At 40.3% G+C, this 17,895-nt stretch overlaps 1 protein-coding gene across 4 annotated transcripts in view; it reads right to left on the bottom strand.

Annotated features, from left to right (window-relative positions):
• Positions 1-2,827: 2,827 nt before the first annotated feature.
• The window catches only part of gli2a (GLI family zinc finger 2a), a 153,560-nt gene continuing 138,492 nt past the window's right edge, over positions 2,828-17,895 (bottom strand). For all 4 annotated transcript variants that reach the window (XM_057852013.1, XM_057852012.1, XM_057852011.1 and 1 more), the window contains 4 exons: positions 16,663-16,827; positions 16,184-16,465; positions 10,054-10,420; positions 2,828-9,973 (listed from right to left, as the gene is read on the bottom strand). In XM_057852013.1, coding sequence (XP_057707996.1) covers positions 7,713-9,973; positions 10,054-10,420; positions 16,184-16,465; positions 16,663-16,827 — 3,075 coding nt within the window. In that variant the 3' untranslated portion in view covers positions 2,828-7,712. The remainder of the gene's footprint in view (positions 9,974-10,053; positions 10,421-16,183; positions 16,466-16,662; positions 16,828-17,895) is intronic.

Genomic DNA, 17,895 nt, shown 5'->3' on the forward strand with positions numbered 1-17,895 from the left:
CACCCATCCCCACACACACATGCTCTCACAGACCTGATAGAAATGCAACATGTCGACAACATGCCACCTCCTCCGCACCCTTCTGGAGATGAAGGATATTATAAGCTTTTTTGGCCAGCAGCACCAACCACGTCAAGGTTGTGGAGGTGGGGAACACACCACTAATTCTGCTCCTGAAAGTCAAGCCTGCATCAGAGTTAGCATAACATTAACTGTGTGAAATAACCTGCAAAACCCGAGTAGGAAGCTGCTTAGAGAGTTGTGTCTGTGTTTTCTACTGTTAACGCTAATTAAAACTGGGACAAATGTAGTAAACCGACGTTCACCCCCTACTACCCAATTTTCATCTTTATTTTATTTATATGGTCATTAGCCTATCAATTAATTTGGTTCATATTTGTGAGAAACGTAGCCCTGACCCCCTTTCACCCAATCGGTTTGGTCTTATTGTGTCCCGTCCCCAGCAAAAAGTGTACATGCAGCTTATGCTGTTATATCATCACGACCAATGTTGAGACCAAACCTACACCCTTGTGTTATAATGTCGTTTTCCACCACAATGAAGCGTATGCTGTCAATCAAATATATAAGGCGCAGTCAGTTAAGGAATTGGCTGGATCGTGGCGTGTTGGTATTTGGTAGCATCACTTTCAGAGTTACTCAGAGAAGTCGCAAACCAGTTGGATAGTAACGAAACGCCTTTATCTCGGCCTGAGTGAGGATTTCTACAGCAGTGTGTTTTTGATAAGATGCGTTCTGGAATTTTACCTAACATTTCATCGACACTATCAAATGCTATTGACAAGACTCCACGACTCAGCCAATTACTTAACTGACTCCGCCTTATGTATTTGATTGACAGAAGGCAATTCATTGTACTGAAAAACGGCATTATGAAATAAAAAGGCCATTGTGGAAAAAGATGTGATTTTTTTTTTTTTTTTTGTAAAACATCATTTTGCTGAAAAACGACATAATGAAATAAAAGGCTATTGTGAAAAAAGGCTTTATGAAAAGAAAAACACTTTGTGAAAAACGCTTATCTTGTAAAATCTTTTTCATAATATTACCTTATTTTAAAATTTAAGGGTCATATTGCACAATTTGTTATTTATCAAAATGGTATTTATTTCAAAATGTTTTTATTTATTTATTTATTTATTTTTGGACTATTTTGGGCATCCATAGGAAATGTGCTGGCCAGCTTGAAAGTAAAAGACTAATAAATCATGGGTAACATGAAGTAGTATTTGGTGCAGCTTTTATTTTGAAGTTTTTTCGCAACTACTGTCTCGCTTTTTCCTACTTGCTATTTTTTAGTACATCAGAGATCTCATTAAAAACACCACACATTTTTGCTCTTATACACATTTGCGAGGTACATCGCCTTTACTTCCTTATGTCTGCAAGCAACTTGTTTTTGAATTTCTCCATCCAATACAACAGTGGAGCTTGAGTAACATTACTCATCAAAATCCCTTAAAAAAGACAATTTGGAAATACCGCATCCCTCTGCCATCATCACGACAGGGGAGGACAACATATTCACGAAGGCAGATGTAGAACCAAGCTCCTGCCACCACAAAGACCGAGTGTTTTTTTTAGCCATGTTGCCGCTGTGTTATGGAAGGTATGATCTTCCTATCCCTGCATTTTCATGTGTCCGGTGCTCAAAAAATTCAAAAGCTCTAATCTTGCGCATGGAACGACTTGTTGCCTTTAATATTGTTATTACAATGATTGTAATCACGATGATCTTTAATAGTATTTACTACAGCTACTGTACAGTGGCTCGCCTCGCGATGGACCGTCAGTTCGATCCAACAATGAACTTTTTAACTGCAGCAACTGTAAGATATGCTATTGGAGCTGGAATTACCGAGGACAGCAGGAGAAAGCTGGTCTGCAGAGGGTCTGTGTAATGTCGGGTCAAAGTCTGGCGAGGATCTCAAGCCGCTCCAGAACTCTGCTATGTGATATCACATTCTCGTATGCCATTTTTTCTAATAATTTTCATAAATTGTGATTAATTGACCTGTTTTTCACATGCACCAATCGTTTTAAAAAAAACAAGAAATGGAATCATCACCAGATGTTTAATTGCGATCAATTTCTGCAATAAAAAAGAATGACACACTATTTTTATTTATACGTACATGATACCTTGTAGTATTTCCTTGTAACAACAAAATCCGTGTCAGCCCTTCTGCATTTTCCAAATGTAATATAATTTGTAATTTTACCTCATTTTGGTCACTCAAGTGGCCGGCGTATCAATCTGTACCTCACATCAGCACAGGCTGACAGGCTGTTTTAATTTTGTCCATGAATGATCAACGAAGTGATAAGAATAACCATACAATCTCATCTACGTCATGCTGATTCCATTTTTCGAGATTCTGTGGGTTTATCTGGCTTGATTTAGCAGTTTTAACTTCGCCAACACACTGAACCGGAAGTTCGTAGCAGACATTATCCAAGATGGCGCCGCTCATATTTTGCTCCAGAAACTTGTCTATAGGAGTTCCATGAAATGTGTGATTTGCATATTTAGATTCTTTGAGCGAACATCTTTCACATGAACGTCATTTATACTAAATCTTTTCCTTTTGTATTTTGAAAATAATGTTTTACTCATCATTTTAGTAAACTTATTTTTGCACTGTGTTCTTAAATGTTTTAGTTTTTCTGATTTCAAATGTTGTATTTTATAATCATGTAAAAAACAATAGTGCATTAGTGTGGATGTGCCTTCCATATCATGCGACCCTAGTGAGGAAAATGTGTGCAAAACACAAGATTTTGAAACACAGAAAAAAGAGACACGGTTTATTTGAAATGTACAAAAGCTATATACAATGTCACACAAAGCCAAACAAACTTGTAAAAGTATATACTGTCATTGCAAATACACAAATTCTTTTAAAGGCTACTTAGAAATACAGAGAACATAACAAAATTGGAATTTTGCTGGGCAATGTCAGAACCGGATTTTGAATATCAAAGTCTGTCCCTTCTGCAGTTCATCCAATGCCCAGGGAAAAATATGGGTTGTAGCAAAAAGGTGGTGGGGGTGATGTTATGAATGTGTTAATTAGAGTTGGATCCCATTAGGAACACACAGAGGTACTTGTGTATTCTTTTAGAGAATGTTCTTCCTCACACACAGGGGTCTGAATTCCTTGATAGACCAAAGCATACCCTTGTCCATTTCAATCATTTACCCTTGTGGATTTGACACCCCCGAGAGTTCATGCCTCTGATCCAAAGGGGCATCCTCAAAAGTTCAGAACATGATCAAAAAGCAAGTCTGTGGACCCTGATGTTAATGTGAAATATTTTACTATCATTCTGTAACTCATGTCATTATGTCAAATAGTTGGCAGACATACTGGTTACCTTTGCGGTATAATAAATGCATGTATAACTTGGCATAACACATTAGAATGAACCCTATGTCCCGCAACACACGAAGAATTTATGGGGGCAAAGATTGGGAGGCGTACAACCTTCAAGTGTCCATTTGTTTCATGCTACATTGAGTTGTGTAAAAGATATTGTCAATATTTTGTTACTGTTCAAAGTGTCAGCAAAGGATTTTACTTGTTGAAGACAAAGTTTTAACTCCTATAGCCAACACTTTGCTGTAATGGTGAACGACCCTTCAGAGTTTGCCAGAAGATGTTCACTGCCGCCGGGAACGCGCCCTTCCATGGGGTTTCAGAATTTGCACTTTTCAAACTAATTCTACGTTCATACCGCAGATCTTAATGCACAAATCAGATTTCTCTTCAGATCGTTTTTTTGGCGTGCCCGTTCAGACTGCCTTTTTCCATTGAGCCCGTAAATGTAGTACGCATGCGCACTAACTTCCAGTCCGACACACGCTGAGCAAACTGACCCACATGCGTAGAAGCATCAAAACAAATGACTACACATTAGGCCTGAACGATATATCGTTTAAACATCGCCATCGCAATGTGCGCATGCGCAATAGTCCCATTGCAAGGACGTGCGATAGTTTTTTCATTTCATTTTTGTTAATCCACAAACGTTTGTTTTGAGGAAGGAGAGGGACGGAGAGCGCACAGCTTCTTTCCCTCCAGCAAGTCATCGGCTCCTCCCCCTCCCCCTGCGACAGCGGAGTGGAGGGAGGAGGGGCCTAACAGCAGAGCGGAGGGAGGAGGGGCCGTTCTCAAAGTGAAAGCAAGAAAGCAACACGTTGAAGGAGCGAGGAAGACTGTATCCAAAAGGAGTTTTGGAAGTATTTTGGCAAGAACAAGACTATAAGGGACAAAAAACAGCCCTGTCGACAGTGGCTCGCCGTGGTTGCCTCAACAACAAGAAATCTGTCAAACATGTGGGACCATTTAAAACGCAGGTATCTATGCATTCCTGCTACGAGCTTCCCATCAGAGGCTTTTTAGTACAGGTGGGAACATTGTTACGTGCCAACGTTCTTGTCTCAAGCCTGCAATAGTGGATAAACTAATAGTCTTGGCCAAAAACCTATGAGACCCAGTTGAGAATTGCTGAGCAAGGAAGGTGGACGATATGCAGACAAAAACATAACACAGCTGCAGGAATGTCTTTTCTTCTTTTTATTCATGTGACAGCTATCAGGAAGGAAGGAAATTTGGGAGTTAAAATGGTTCTGTTATTCATCACAGTTATTTGCAGTTATTCAGTTCAATTATTTACAAGTTCAATTGAGTTTTTGTCTTTTATATTTAAATTTATTGTAAATCGTATTTTTCCAAATAACTATATATTGTACAGCTGCACATAAAGTTTTGATACTTAATATTTTTGTTTAAATATTTTTACAACTTTGTTGCCGTTTTGCAGTTTTATATTGTTATATTTTGTGTAAACAACTCAGGGGACGAATGCACTTGCACTTTTATTGGTCAGATTTAATATTTAAGTTCAAATATGTTGACAACTTTGTTGTTTTACTGAGGTTTTTATTTATTGTTATAGTTTGTGAACAACTCTTTTGTCATATTTAATATTTTTGTTCAAATATGTTGACAACTTTGTTGTTTTACTGAGGTTTTTAATTATTGTTATATTTTGTCAAAAACTTAGGGGACTAATGCACCTGCTCTTTTATTTATCATTTAATGTATTTGCTGCTGTTGAAGTGTAAAATATTGTGTTCAATAAATGATCTATTTTGTGCAGACATGGCTTCCTGGATCCCTTCATAAAGCAATCTTCATCATTCACAAATGAAACGGTATTATATGAATACACTGTGGTCACTAGAGGTGTGCAAAATTTCCGATTCTTAGATTATTCGCGATTCGGCCGTGGAAGATTCGAGAACGATTCACAAACATCCAAATTCCGATTATTAAAATATGCGAAGTAAAGCGGAAGTACACAACACTCAGCGCGCCGCGCGGTCTTCGGGACGGAACGGAGCGAGAGTAGCTAAACATCATGCTTCCCATTACCCGGCCCCTCGGGTAATGCCAATGCTCAACTCACGGCTCTAGCTCAACTCATGCAACGAGATAAAAAAACACAACAACATACCTGACTGCTGCCGAAAAGCTGCTACAAAGTACATCCATATAATGTTACGGTGGATATCATTTATATAGGACTAGATGCAATGTAGATTTGGTATTGTTAGCAGCACATCTACAAAAAGCTAGATGCGGGTGTTATAAACGGCCGCCATCTTAAAGCAGTACACTTCCCTGCAAGGCCGTTGTAGCGAACCTTCCAAGCAAACCTAATTAACTTTTTATCTAAAATACTCCTAAATCGGTAAAATATTGACTTGAATCTATCTTTAAAATAGTTTTACAACTTTCACATGTCGAAAGTAGACAAAGGGAAATTATGGAATAACGGGAGCAATTTTAACAAATTTAACGGTTGATTCACAACATTAAATTAATTGAATGTAGTTTAAAGCTGCTGATACAGAATGGGGACTGGAGTTTTTTATTTAATGTTATTTTTGTATATTTGTTTACTGGTATATGTTAACTTGATACTGAAATAGTAGTGTGGTTTAGCCTGAGAGTATTTTTGAACAATTTTGGAACTAATGTACAAAACATAAAAAAAAAAAAAAAAAAGAGGAAAAAAAAAAAGGAGGGGGGTGCATCAATAATCGTTTTATAATCGAATCGGAGCCTCTGAATCGTAATCGAATCGTTAGGTGCCTAAAGATTCCCAGCTCTAGTGGTCACGGTGTGTTATGTAAAGTATTTCCAAATAGCTATTCAAGTCATTTAGTGAAAATTTCTTTAAAAAAGATAGATTTTTTTTTTTTTTAACATTGCAATATAATATCGCAATATATTGCAAACCTAAAAAAAAATCGCAACAATAGTTTTTTCCAATATCGTTCAGGCCTACTACACATGCTGGCTCAACGTCATTCTAAGGTGATCATATTTTGATTCCCAAAAATCGGACACAAAAAACAGACATAATTCATCCCCGTGTAGTCTTATATTCAAAGTTTATATGGATTGGTAGAACGCACACACAGTAGTTTGCCCCGACTCTCGGCCATGTAAGCGATCTTGAAATATTGCTCATTTGGAGCACAGAAAGAAAACTGAGCATTCTCAGGCCAACCCCCTTCCCCATTTTATTTTTTTAATGACTGCTGTCAAGCCCACCTCTTTCCTAAAAGCCGAGTTCAAGCTATACACGAACGCTAATGCAAAGCTCCATCGCTGACGTAGCACTCTGTCTATCTCGCTCTTTGCTGACTTAATTGCTGCATGAATTCCGATTTGGGAGACATGACAGTTAAGACCACAGCCACATTCTGGAAAAATGTGGCCCAGAATGAATTTTAACCACAAACAAAAGTGACCTAGATCAGATTTGAAATGGTCCACTTTCATGTGACTTATCCCGTTCAGACCGTCAAGTTAACGCCTCACTCGAGTCGGAAAAACACTGGAGTCGGAAAAACACGAAAAAATTGGATTTGTGCATTAAAACCACTGGTATGAACCTAGCCTAAATGTCTCCAGCCTCCGAGGTTGTAGAACCAATGCCAAGGCAAAGGGCTTTAAACGAAAAAAATAAAAAATTGATTATATGCATGTGTATTTTTCGCCCTTTCGGTTTTTCGGCCATGTGTTTCCAATATTTGGTTGCAGCCAAAACTTTTGCTTTCGGTACATCCCTAGAATGACCAAGAGCAATAGGAAATGGAAAATCAACATTCGCTAACATTGTCATTGCTATGTGTTAGCCTGGCAACAAGAAAGTAGTGCACCTCCCAAAACACAGACATGTGCGTGCATAGAGTCCATTACAAAATTCATGACTTAAAAGAAGTACCGTTCAGTTAAATACTAAAAAATTGGGTTCCACTGGAAAATAATACCCAAAGGATCAATTTCCTGTTGCTAGAGCTGTAATTAGATGCTTATACTTAATTATCCTAGGCAAGGCCATGTGAAATGCTTTCAGTGCAACACTATACAGTACTACAATGTATGTGTGTGGGTGCGTGCGTGAATGACTTAGAAAGTATTTTTTGCTATCTACTTAATTCTTGAGGTAACATTTACAGTCTGGTACAAATATAATATACTGATATAGAAAATGTCAACAAAACAATTAAAATGGCCACTCATTTCCCGTTAAATCAGTGCTTTGTTTAGTTCCTGATGTGTGAATTATTGTGACATACAGTAATGGCTTAAATCTGTCTGTCATCGCTTCTAACTAATCATGCTGAGGAACTTACTTTCTTCAGCCAGTGCTGTCAGCATTGAGCTCATATCACCAATGGCCATGTTGCCAATTCCTGCTGGTACGGATGCAAGTGTAACAGAATTGCGAGGGGTAGTGAGGCGAGATGAATTCTGGGAGAGGCTCTGCAAAAGGCCAGGGCTCAGGGTCCCTGACATCAGGCTAGAGTGATCTCCATCATCTAACATGGAGTCGAAATCTATTTGGGTGTGTTCGGCACCACCGTTCCCACTTGTGGAAGAATCCACCGTACTGCTAGAGACCTGGTTGACACCCGGTGAGGCCATGTTACTCGCTACAATGCTGTTATTGGCAAGGTTCTGGCTCACATTAGGGGACATCTGGGCATCGAAAGTGGCAGCAGTTGGTTCAATCAAATGAATCTCACCTGTATAGAACAATGCAGAGTGAGGATTCTCAGAGCTGTTTCGTTGGGCTGTCGACCCATTGGTCCTTTTTGGACTTGCCTCTGACGTATCATTACGCAGGCCGGGACTCACATCTGATAATTTAGGTAATCGGTTTAATTGCATCATACCAGTACCAGGAAGGTGCCTGCTACCTGGCTTGGGCTCTACTGGAGGTCTTGGTGGTAACATTCCACTCGTACCATGATGTACATTGCTGTGTTGGCGTGAAATATTATGGTGCTGTTGATGAAGCACTTGATTCACATGAGAATAATTATCAGCTTGTGTCCTTTCTCTGTAACTTTGCAGACCTTGATCTGTCACTACATTCCATGTAGGGTTCATGTTATTGTTTTGAGATACAGAATTTTGAATCGTGTCTTGGCTAAACCCTTGTAAAGAATTTTGATCGCTAAATTTCAAATTTCCACACTGTCTTTGTCGATAGTGAGGGTTGTTCAACTTCTTGCTGTTGTTGTTTGCATAGCCCTGCTTATAAATGTTCTGATTCATTGGTATGACCTGCTGGTTGCTGCCAAGGCTTTGACCTTGTGCCTGCAGGGAACCAAAATTGCTTCGCTGTGGAACAACAGCTAGGTTACCCCTGAGAGAATGTTGCTGTTTGGGGAGCTTTGTCACAGTGTCCACTGTTCCTGAACTCACCTCATTCCACTGCACTGGCATATTATTCTTATTCAAGTGTGGCGATGCTGAAAAGGGATGTTGTGAGTCACTACGATCTATATCCTGACCAGACTGCATCATGCAGGCATCAACCATGGCAGCCCTTCTCTGGGAATAATATGAGGCTCGTGGGGCAATGCCTGTCTGATAGCCCTGAGACTGGTTATTAAACTGGTGGTTCCCTTGTCCAAAAATGTGACTTTGGGTGCTAGAATTTTGGGACCTCAGGTATTGCACCATGTCATCTGGAATAACTAAATCATCCTCCGCACCTTGTTCTCCCCCATTTCCCATCCCATCTATAGCCATGTTCTCCATGGCTACATTCTCTGAAATGCTTGGCGGTCTGGGGTTAAATGGGTATCGTTGCAGGTTGCCATCAGAACGAGTGTAACCATGCATTGCCAATGCTTGTTGACATTCTGATGAACTATTCATACTGTTCATACTGTTGTAGCGCTGTACTGCTGAAAGGGCCAAGTGGTCAAGGCTGGGACGACGCACTGGGTCACTGGCTCGGCGTGGAAGGTTGGCCGGTACTTCATGGGGCATCATGCTGTGATTGCTATATGCAATATCACTGCATCGTCTGGGCACTGTTCCAGAAGGTGGCTGGTGGTACTGGTGCGATGAACATTCCTGAGAGTCACTATAGAGGGCCATTCGGGTCCTAAGGCTCATTCTTTCCATATTAGGTAAGGGAGTAGGTGGGGCTCCACCAATGGCAGCTGCATATTTTGCTTTGAGACGATAATGCTGAGCTGGAGTCAAACTGAGAAGGCTGGGGAGATTTGACCCCCCTGCTCCACCGCCACCTCCACATTGGCTAGCTTCACTGGAGCGTCGGGATAAATCAGTAGAGATTGGGTCATAGGAATCAGCTGAACTGATATTGTTATGACGATTAACCCCAAATTGCGATGCCTCACTGGACCGTCGGCTGGAGTAGCAAGGTGAGATGCCGGAGGAGCGCCGACTTGTGGTGTATGTTGAGCTGATCGTGCTGGTTGTGCTATTACGTCGATCATTCAGCTGGTTCAGCAGAGTCACTTCACAAAAAGACTGGTCTCCCAATCGCTGACCATTGTGTAAACTGTTAAGGTTACTTGTTAAGTTTGAGTTCTCCAGCAGGGAACCTGTAAATGCAGTTGGCATGATTAATGACCCTCACAATTACATCTTGAATTAATCTTAAGATGTCAGACATCATACTTACCAACAGCAGGTATCGGGGGCAGCTTTGTGTTGGAGCGTTGGCCGTGAGGGGGCTGTGGTGCTGAATTGACCCATGGGCAGGGCTCTCTCACTGTCTTCAGCCTTTCTTTCTTAATATTCTCCATTTTGATGGTATCTGTGCCACAATGACCCATTGCTTTCCTCAGATGGACACCTAACCCTACCTGTTGCCCCCCGGCAGAAACAGTAGAATCAACCATGGGACACTCATCCTGTGCACTCAGGTCCCCGAAACTGCCCCCACTGTGCATGGCCATCTCTACCCCACTGTCGTTGTTGTTGGTGCTGCTGAGAGGTGATGGTTGACTGCTACATGACGAGTGACCACCAGGACTGGACTGATACATCTAGTGAGGGACATCAAGCAAGAAATGAATGCAAGGAAACTTAACAAGTCATAATGTAACCCCAATTGGGGAAGCAATGTAGCTTGATGGTCCAATTTAATTCCTGACAACAGTGTCAATAGGGCATTGGTATATAGCAAATGCGGCAAAGGCACTGTTGCATAAGGTGTAGTCTGTCTGTTACAACCAAACCAAATCATCTGCTACAAGCCCTGGTGTTCCCAAAGGACTAAATAGTCTTTGTGTAAGTACCAATAGCAAAAAAACTAAAAGGAGGAACTGGACAACAACAACAAAAAAAGTCCCAATATGTCACATTACTAGGAATCAATCTTAAAATTTCCTTGTTAAGTGATGCTAAGGAAACATTTAAATATAAACATAATCATCACCAATTATTTTATGATACCGTATGTCCTTCATGCAGATGTCCAACACAAAAGGCAGACGTTTACCGTATTTTCACGACCATACGGCGCACCTAAAGGTAAAACATTTTCTCCAAAATGGACGGTGCGTCTAATAATGTGGTGCGCGTATTGTTTGGACTGAGTACCAAAATGTATCTGTCTGACTAAGCAATTTTTGAAAAGGCGGACGTAAGTGAGAGCAGCATGAGAACCTTAAAGGGAGAAGGTTGCGTGTGATAGGGGGGCGTGCCTCTAGTTCGAGTGAGTGCGTTAGACCAGGGGTTTTCAACCCAGTCCTCAAGGCACACTGTGGGTCCTGGTTTTTGTTCCAGCCGATCCAGCAGAGACAGTTGAACCAATGAGGCTTCTGCTAAAACAAGCCACACCTGACTGCAATCAACTGATTGCACTTGTAAAACACCAGATTGGGGAAAAAGTGTTGTCATCTTGTTTGGTAAGAATGAAATCCTGCACCCACAGTGTGCCTTAGTGGAATAGGTTGGGAACCCCTGCGTTAGACTAAACAACATTGGTTTGGCGAAGGACCCCGAAAATGGCATCTACGAAGCCCAGTTCAAACCTAAGGCTATCACCTACGCGAAAAAAATAAAAGAACCTGCCACCTATGGTGATTTTTAAGAGGAAGACGCTGCCTAAAGAAAATTTCCCACCTGGAGTGATCGTGAAGGCCAATCAAAAGGGCTGGATGGATTAGGAGAAGATGACAGAGTGGCTGAGGGAAATGTACGTCAAGTGGCCGGATGTTTTTTTCAACACGTCACCCTTCCTGTTAATCTTTGATTCCATGCGCGCCCATCTCATATCCACTGTGAAAAACCAAGTTCATCTGAGGATTTTTGAGCTTCCCATCATTCCATTAGGCTTGATAAAGGAACCCCAACCAATGGACGTCTGTGTAAACTGGGCGTTCAAAGTCAGCGGGCGAGCGGCGTAGGGGCAATGGATAACAAATGGCGAACACAGCTTTACGAAGACTGGGAGGCAGCACCAGGCGAGTTACGCCACAAATGGGGTATGGATTGTGGATGCTTGGGCGAAGGCAGGGGTCCCCAAACTTTTTCCTGTGAGGGCCACATAACCCTTTCCTTCTCTGATGAGGGGCCGGGGTCAGTTTGTAACAGAAAAAGTGTGACAATTGCAGGAGTGCCTAAATGTAAAAATGTATTGTTTTTCAGAAAGCCACAATCAAATAACCCTTTCTGGATTCTTCACGGAACAAAAGTAAATAATAAGATAGGATATGATATGATATGATATGATATGATATGATATGATATAATATAATTAGGGCTGTCAAACGATTAAAATTTTTAATCAAGTTAATCACAGCTTAAAAATTAATTAATTGTAATTAATTGCAATTCAAACCATCTCTAAAATATGCCTTATTTTTCTGTAAATTATTGTTGGAATGGAAAGATAAGACACAAGACTGATATATACATTCAATATACTGTACATAAGTACTGTATTTGTTTATTATAACAATAAATCAACAAGATGGCATTAACATTAACATTCTGTTCAAGCGATCCATGGATCTTGTAGTTCTTAAAAGATAAATTTTAGTACAAGTTATAGAAATTTTATATTAAAACCCCTCTAAATGTTTTCGTTTTAATAAAATTTGTAAAATTTTCAATCAAAAAATAAACTAGTAGCTCGTCATTGTTCATGTCAATAATTACACAACGCTCATGGTGCATAAGATTAGTCGCACCCAAGCGCCAGCAGAGGGAGACAAAAAACACCAGTAACAAGTGGACATGCTGTCATTTTAATCTGTTTGAGCGGGGCATGAGCATTAATTGCGTCAAATATTTTAACGTGATTAATGAAAAAATTTAATTACCGCCCGTTAACGCGATAACTTTGACAGCCCTAAATATAATATAATATAATATAATATAATATAATATAATATAATATAATATAATAATAACACTATTAATTAAATAGATAATAACCAAATAACCCTCTCTGGGTTCTTCACAGAAAAAAGCCAGGAAATGAATAACACTATTGAAAAAAAAAAAAAATTAAGGTGTCTGCTTGCATTGTTGTTCATGTTTTGGACAAAGCTGGCATCATTTCTGAGGAGGAGGAGGTGCACGGCAAAGAGACTGACTCTGACAACGACGATAGGGAACCTGCCGTGTTTGATGGCGGCGTCGCCAAGCTGTTCAATTCGGACGCAGAAGATGATGACTTTGATGGATTTGTGGATTGATTAAGATTAATGTGAGTACTCTCTTAAATTTTTGAATAAAGTACAATTGAACTAAGTTTTGCTCCCGCTAGCGCGCCGCTAGCGTATGGTTTTCATGCGCCCAATAATGCAATGCGCCTCTTGAGTGTTAAATACAAAAAAATATCACCCGAAAATGAGCCTGCACCTTTGAATACGGTGCGCCCTATAGTTGTGAAAATACGGTTTATATTTGTTTTCCAGAGTGATTTAAATGCAATTAGAAAAGTAAAAATGTTTTAAAAAAATGGGAAGCCACAAGAAGAGGGACTTTTGCAGGTTGTGTAACATGACAGAGAAACTGTTAGACTGCTCACCTCATTGAAGACTATCCAGTATGACGGTTTTGAGGGAAAGAGAAGAGCACATTCAAGCCAAAATAAAAAAGTGCAGACAACTGTCAGTCAAACATTCAACCTATGGTGTCAAGTTAGTAAAAGAGGAAACAAAAACTGAAATCAGATTAGAAAGATATCTGGTAATGTTCCAGTGTTTACTCGCATCGCACTTCCAATGACCCGGTTTAGTTGACCCAGACCTTACCCGGAAATCTACCGCCTAGCGACCTGGTCACAACTCATCATTCGCGGGTTGCGTTACGTCTAAATGCCTAAGATAATGCTACGATTCGAAGCGTTGACGTTGATGACGTACTGTAGCTATAATATGGCTACAGCAGACTGCATTACATTTTTTTAACCACAAGAAAAATTAACATTTGACACGCAAAGAACTTATATGGATGGCAAACTAAATCTGACAACTGTTCGCTGATCCAAGGGCTTAGGAAGAGACTATTAACTTTTCAATATGACTCTGTGGACTGAACAAAGGACCAAACCTATGAGAGTTTATAGTGTTTTCTGATTATTATTGTTAAAAGTAAACTATCACAAGGTGCCATTGTCTTGTCTGGTCTCTTTCAAATGAATAGGACAGATCGGCACAGTGAAGGAACTTTATTACTTTGGTGGAATGTAAAGAATTCATGTCTGAAAGAAGCTATAAAGACTGCATCATTACAGTGTGATGTGACTCTTAATCAAAAGCAGTATAACCTCAGAGGCCCCGCTTCCGCAAGTGAACTGGCGCCAGTGCTTGCTTGGCCCAAAAAAAAAAAAAAAGAACTGGTGCTAAGCTCAGTACAAGCCCGGAATGAGCACGAACTTGGTGGGGAAAGGGTTCAAAGCGACAATCGGTACGGTCTGAATCACTTGTGTATGGTGGCACTTCTGTTTGAGTGTCATTGAATGACATGTACAAGCTACCCTCTCTACATCGCTGATTTCCATTTCTATGAACCACCAAGTTTCACGCCTTCGCGTGAAAAATGTTAACAGACTCTTCCTCAGCCCTAAAATTGACAAACAATTGCCTGGATCGAGTTACCATCTATATGTTTAATATGTTCTTTGCTTACAGCTCATCAAATGTTGCTATCCCGTCTTGGTGAAGTAGAATGAGAAAACGGCAGTCCACAGGCACAGAGTGCGCTGTAGTCACAAGGTAACTACGCCATCAACCTCTGTGCTCTGAAGCACAACATTACCGGCTGCATTACAACATACTACATACCACAAATGAATTGTGGCCAGGTTGCTATGCGGTTAATTTCTGGGTAATGTTAATTAATATTGTGTTCACACATGAGCATGAGCCAGCTAAAACCATTACATTACCATACTTAAGGCAGTCTGGAAGGGGTTATACAAAACACAGTTCGTGCAAGTACAGTATTTCAATGATAAAGGCAGTACTTCTCAAATAGTGGGGCGCGCCCCCCTGGGGGGGCGCAGAGCGATGCCAGGGGGGGCGCATGTGTCCTCGGGGAACATGCTTTTTTCTTTTTTTTTTCTTTTTGCCGGACTGGAATAAAGTGTACTTGCACATCCACTCAGTGGGTGGCAGTGGCGCTCTCATTTTCAGAGTGCGTGCAGTATTTTTGAACTAAGGAAGAGCACTCAGCACACAGAAAACAGATATGAGGAGCAGTGCGCCGCCACCGTTTTCGAAAGCCGTTTTCCGACCGGACTCACTCACGCAGCGACCCACTGTCTTGTCCGGTTCTCACGTCGCCGCCCGAGAAGTGCCATTTTCGCCTTGGGATCGTCACGACGACCGCTCTCACCTACGGTTCTACCTCGGCCGCCGAGAATGCGCTTTTTTCGTGCCGTTTGCCTTTTAGCTTTGACTTTTAATACAGTGGGGTGATGAGGAAAGACTACTGTTTACTGTGTCTGAAAATAATTATAGCGGACTGCCAGAAGCCAAATCAATTAAGACGCCATTTAAAGACATTCGACCCCAATCTCATTGTTAAGCCGCTTGATTGTTTTTCAGCGAAAACGTGCCGAATATTGCCAACAATAGTCCTGCTTTGTCAGTGTTATATCAGTAAACCAGTGAGCATTGTTAGCATGCTCATTGCAAAATGACTCCACACCATTGCAAAGGAGGTAATACTGAGTGTGAGCAGCAAAAATAAAAACTGTCCTTCTGTCCAAGGACACTCTTTTTTTCCTTTATTCATTTTTGTTTTTTCGGTCAAATTTTTTGGCATATTGTCCTCATGAGTAAATGTTTCTAATCAATTTGAATTTGTTGTTATTTACGGATTTTATTAAATTTTATTTTTCTGTATCAAATGGTCAAAAATGTACCTTGAGTGTATTTTTACAGTTTGAATGTGACTTTTTTTTTTTAATTCAGGCAAATTGATGCACGTCAAGTCTTCTCTGTTACAAACAAAACAATGTTAATAAAGTTATACTTTATTATAAGTTGATCTGTTACTTTTTTTCTTTATTAGAAAAAAAGGACACAATGTTAGGCAGATGCGTATTTATAATAGTAATTTTATAGACAAATAATACTATTTACAGTGGCGGCAGAGAGTTTGGGGGGGCGCGAAACATTTATGTCTTGCTTGGGGGGGGCGTAACAAAAATAATTGAGAAGCACTGGATAAAGGCAATACCAGACTTAAGGCATGTCTGGAAGGGGTTATAGAAACACAATTCATGCAAGAACAGCACTTAAAAGACAAAGGCAATGACAATAGAATTGTATGTAATCACAACTCACAATGGAATTCTCAGTCTTGATTGATTTGACTTGTAGACAGTCTTCCATGCTTCTAGTGGTGCCTTTGGCATCAGTCCTCTCATCTGCACTTCCTGTGCCATTCTTAGAATGGAACTCATTCTCTCCATTGTCTTTGGGTGGCTGAAGCCCTCGAGGAGCATCACTTCGTTGTTTCTTGGTAACATGAGCTTCGGGTCCGTGAACAGTTTTAACATGCTTCCTTAGTGAGCTGGGGTCTGTGTATCGCTTGGTACATCCCGCGATTTTACACACATATGGCTTCTGTCAAAACAAATTTAAAAGAATTTGCTTTAGCATAATTGCAATTCTGTACCAGACAGGCATGAGCGATAAGTTAATAATAAAAAGACACATTGGGGTGACAGAAATCATGAACATATTTACCAACTATTACATTAATGATCTGATCGAGAAGCAAAAGGACAATTGTATCAAATACGCTATGCTCCTTGACATACCTCATTAGAATGCGTGCGGTTCTGGTGCTTGGCACGGTCTGAAGCATTTGAGAAAGCCTTGTTGCAACCTTCATGCTCGCACACATAGGGCTTTTCCCCTGTGTGGGACCTTAGGTGGGTCTTGAGATTCTCCAGACGGGAGTATGCTTTTGTGCAGCCCTCAAACTGTAAATAGATAGAAATCCAGAATGTAACACAGTGAGAATGAGAATCAATTTAAAAGATCTTCAGTGATACCTTATTCATGTCAAACCACTTAAAAATCATTTTCAAATGTAATCAGCTTTTTTAGGGTTAGGGCTCTACCAATGGAGTAGGTTTGCATAGGGACGGTAGGGACATACCATTACCTTTTCAGGATGCTCAATTTTTAAGCAACCTTATTTGTAGTATATAATGAGTTCAGTTAACTAGGTAATTTAGATTGTCTTCACATATGTTGTAATGATAGAATTGACCCTACCATTATTAAGTGAATTTCAGTAGTTTCTTTATGTTCAGACTTACATTTACCCCTTTTCACTTGCTGAATGTGCCGGCCCATTTTCCCCCCCTCAAAAGCACATTTGATTGGCTGATGACTTGACCCCCCCACTTCCACCCACATACACAGACGCACAGCCCCGACAGAATTAAATGTCGACAACATGTCGCCTCCTCTGCCTCCTTTGAAGAGGAGGGATATTAGAAGGTTTTTTTCATCCAGCAGCAGCCACTATAAGTAATGTAAAAAGACGAGAGATGGGGAACACATCACTAATTTTGGTACTGAATTTCCGCCCTGCATCCGCGTTAGCATAACATTAAACAGTGTCAACTTGCTAACCTGCAAAACTTGAGTAGGAAGCTGCTTGGAGAGAAGTGTCCTCCAGTATGTGTTTTCTACTGTTAACGTTAATTAAATTGTGAGAAATGTGGTGAACTCTGCTGGAAACTATAGAACCAAAAAACGTGAGCAAGAAGCTGCTAAGAGTATGTGTGCGTGTGAGTCAGCTTAATTTTTATTTTATTTATGTGGTCTGAAAGCAGCCCAAAGGAGCGTTCATATTTTCTTGAGTATGGCCGTATTTGTGGACAAAAACAGTAGGCTCCATTTTTTTTTTTTTTTTTAAATTCCCCGACAAAGAAGTTTTTTCAATTATATTTAATTTATTTATTTAGACAATGTTGAGTGGCCTTAAGAAAAAAAATATGTTTTTGTATTCCTGGGTAGTTAAGAGATTATTAAACAAA

This window comes from Corythoichthys intestinalis, chromosome 12, assembly GCF_030265065.1.
Source record: "Corythoichthys intestinalis isolate RoL2023-P3 chromosome 12, ASM3026506v1, whole genome shotgun sequence".
Lineage (NCBI taxonomy): Eukaryota > Metazoa > Chordata > Actinopteri > Syngnathiformes > Syngnathidae > Corythoichthys > Corythoichthys intestinalis.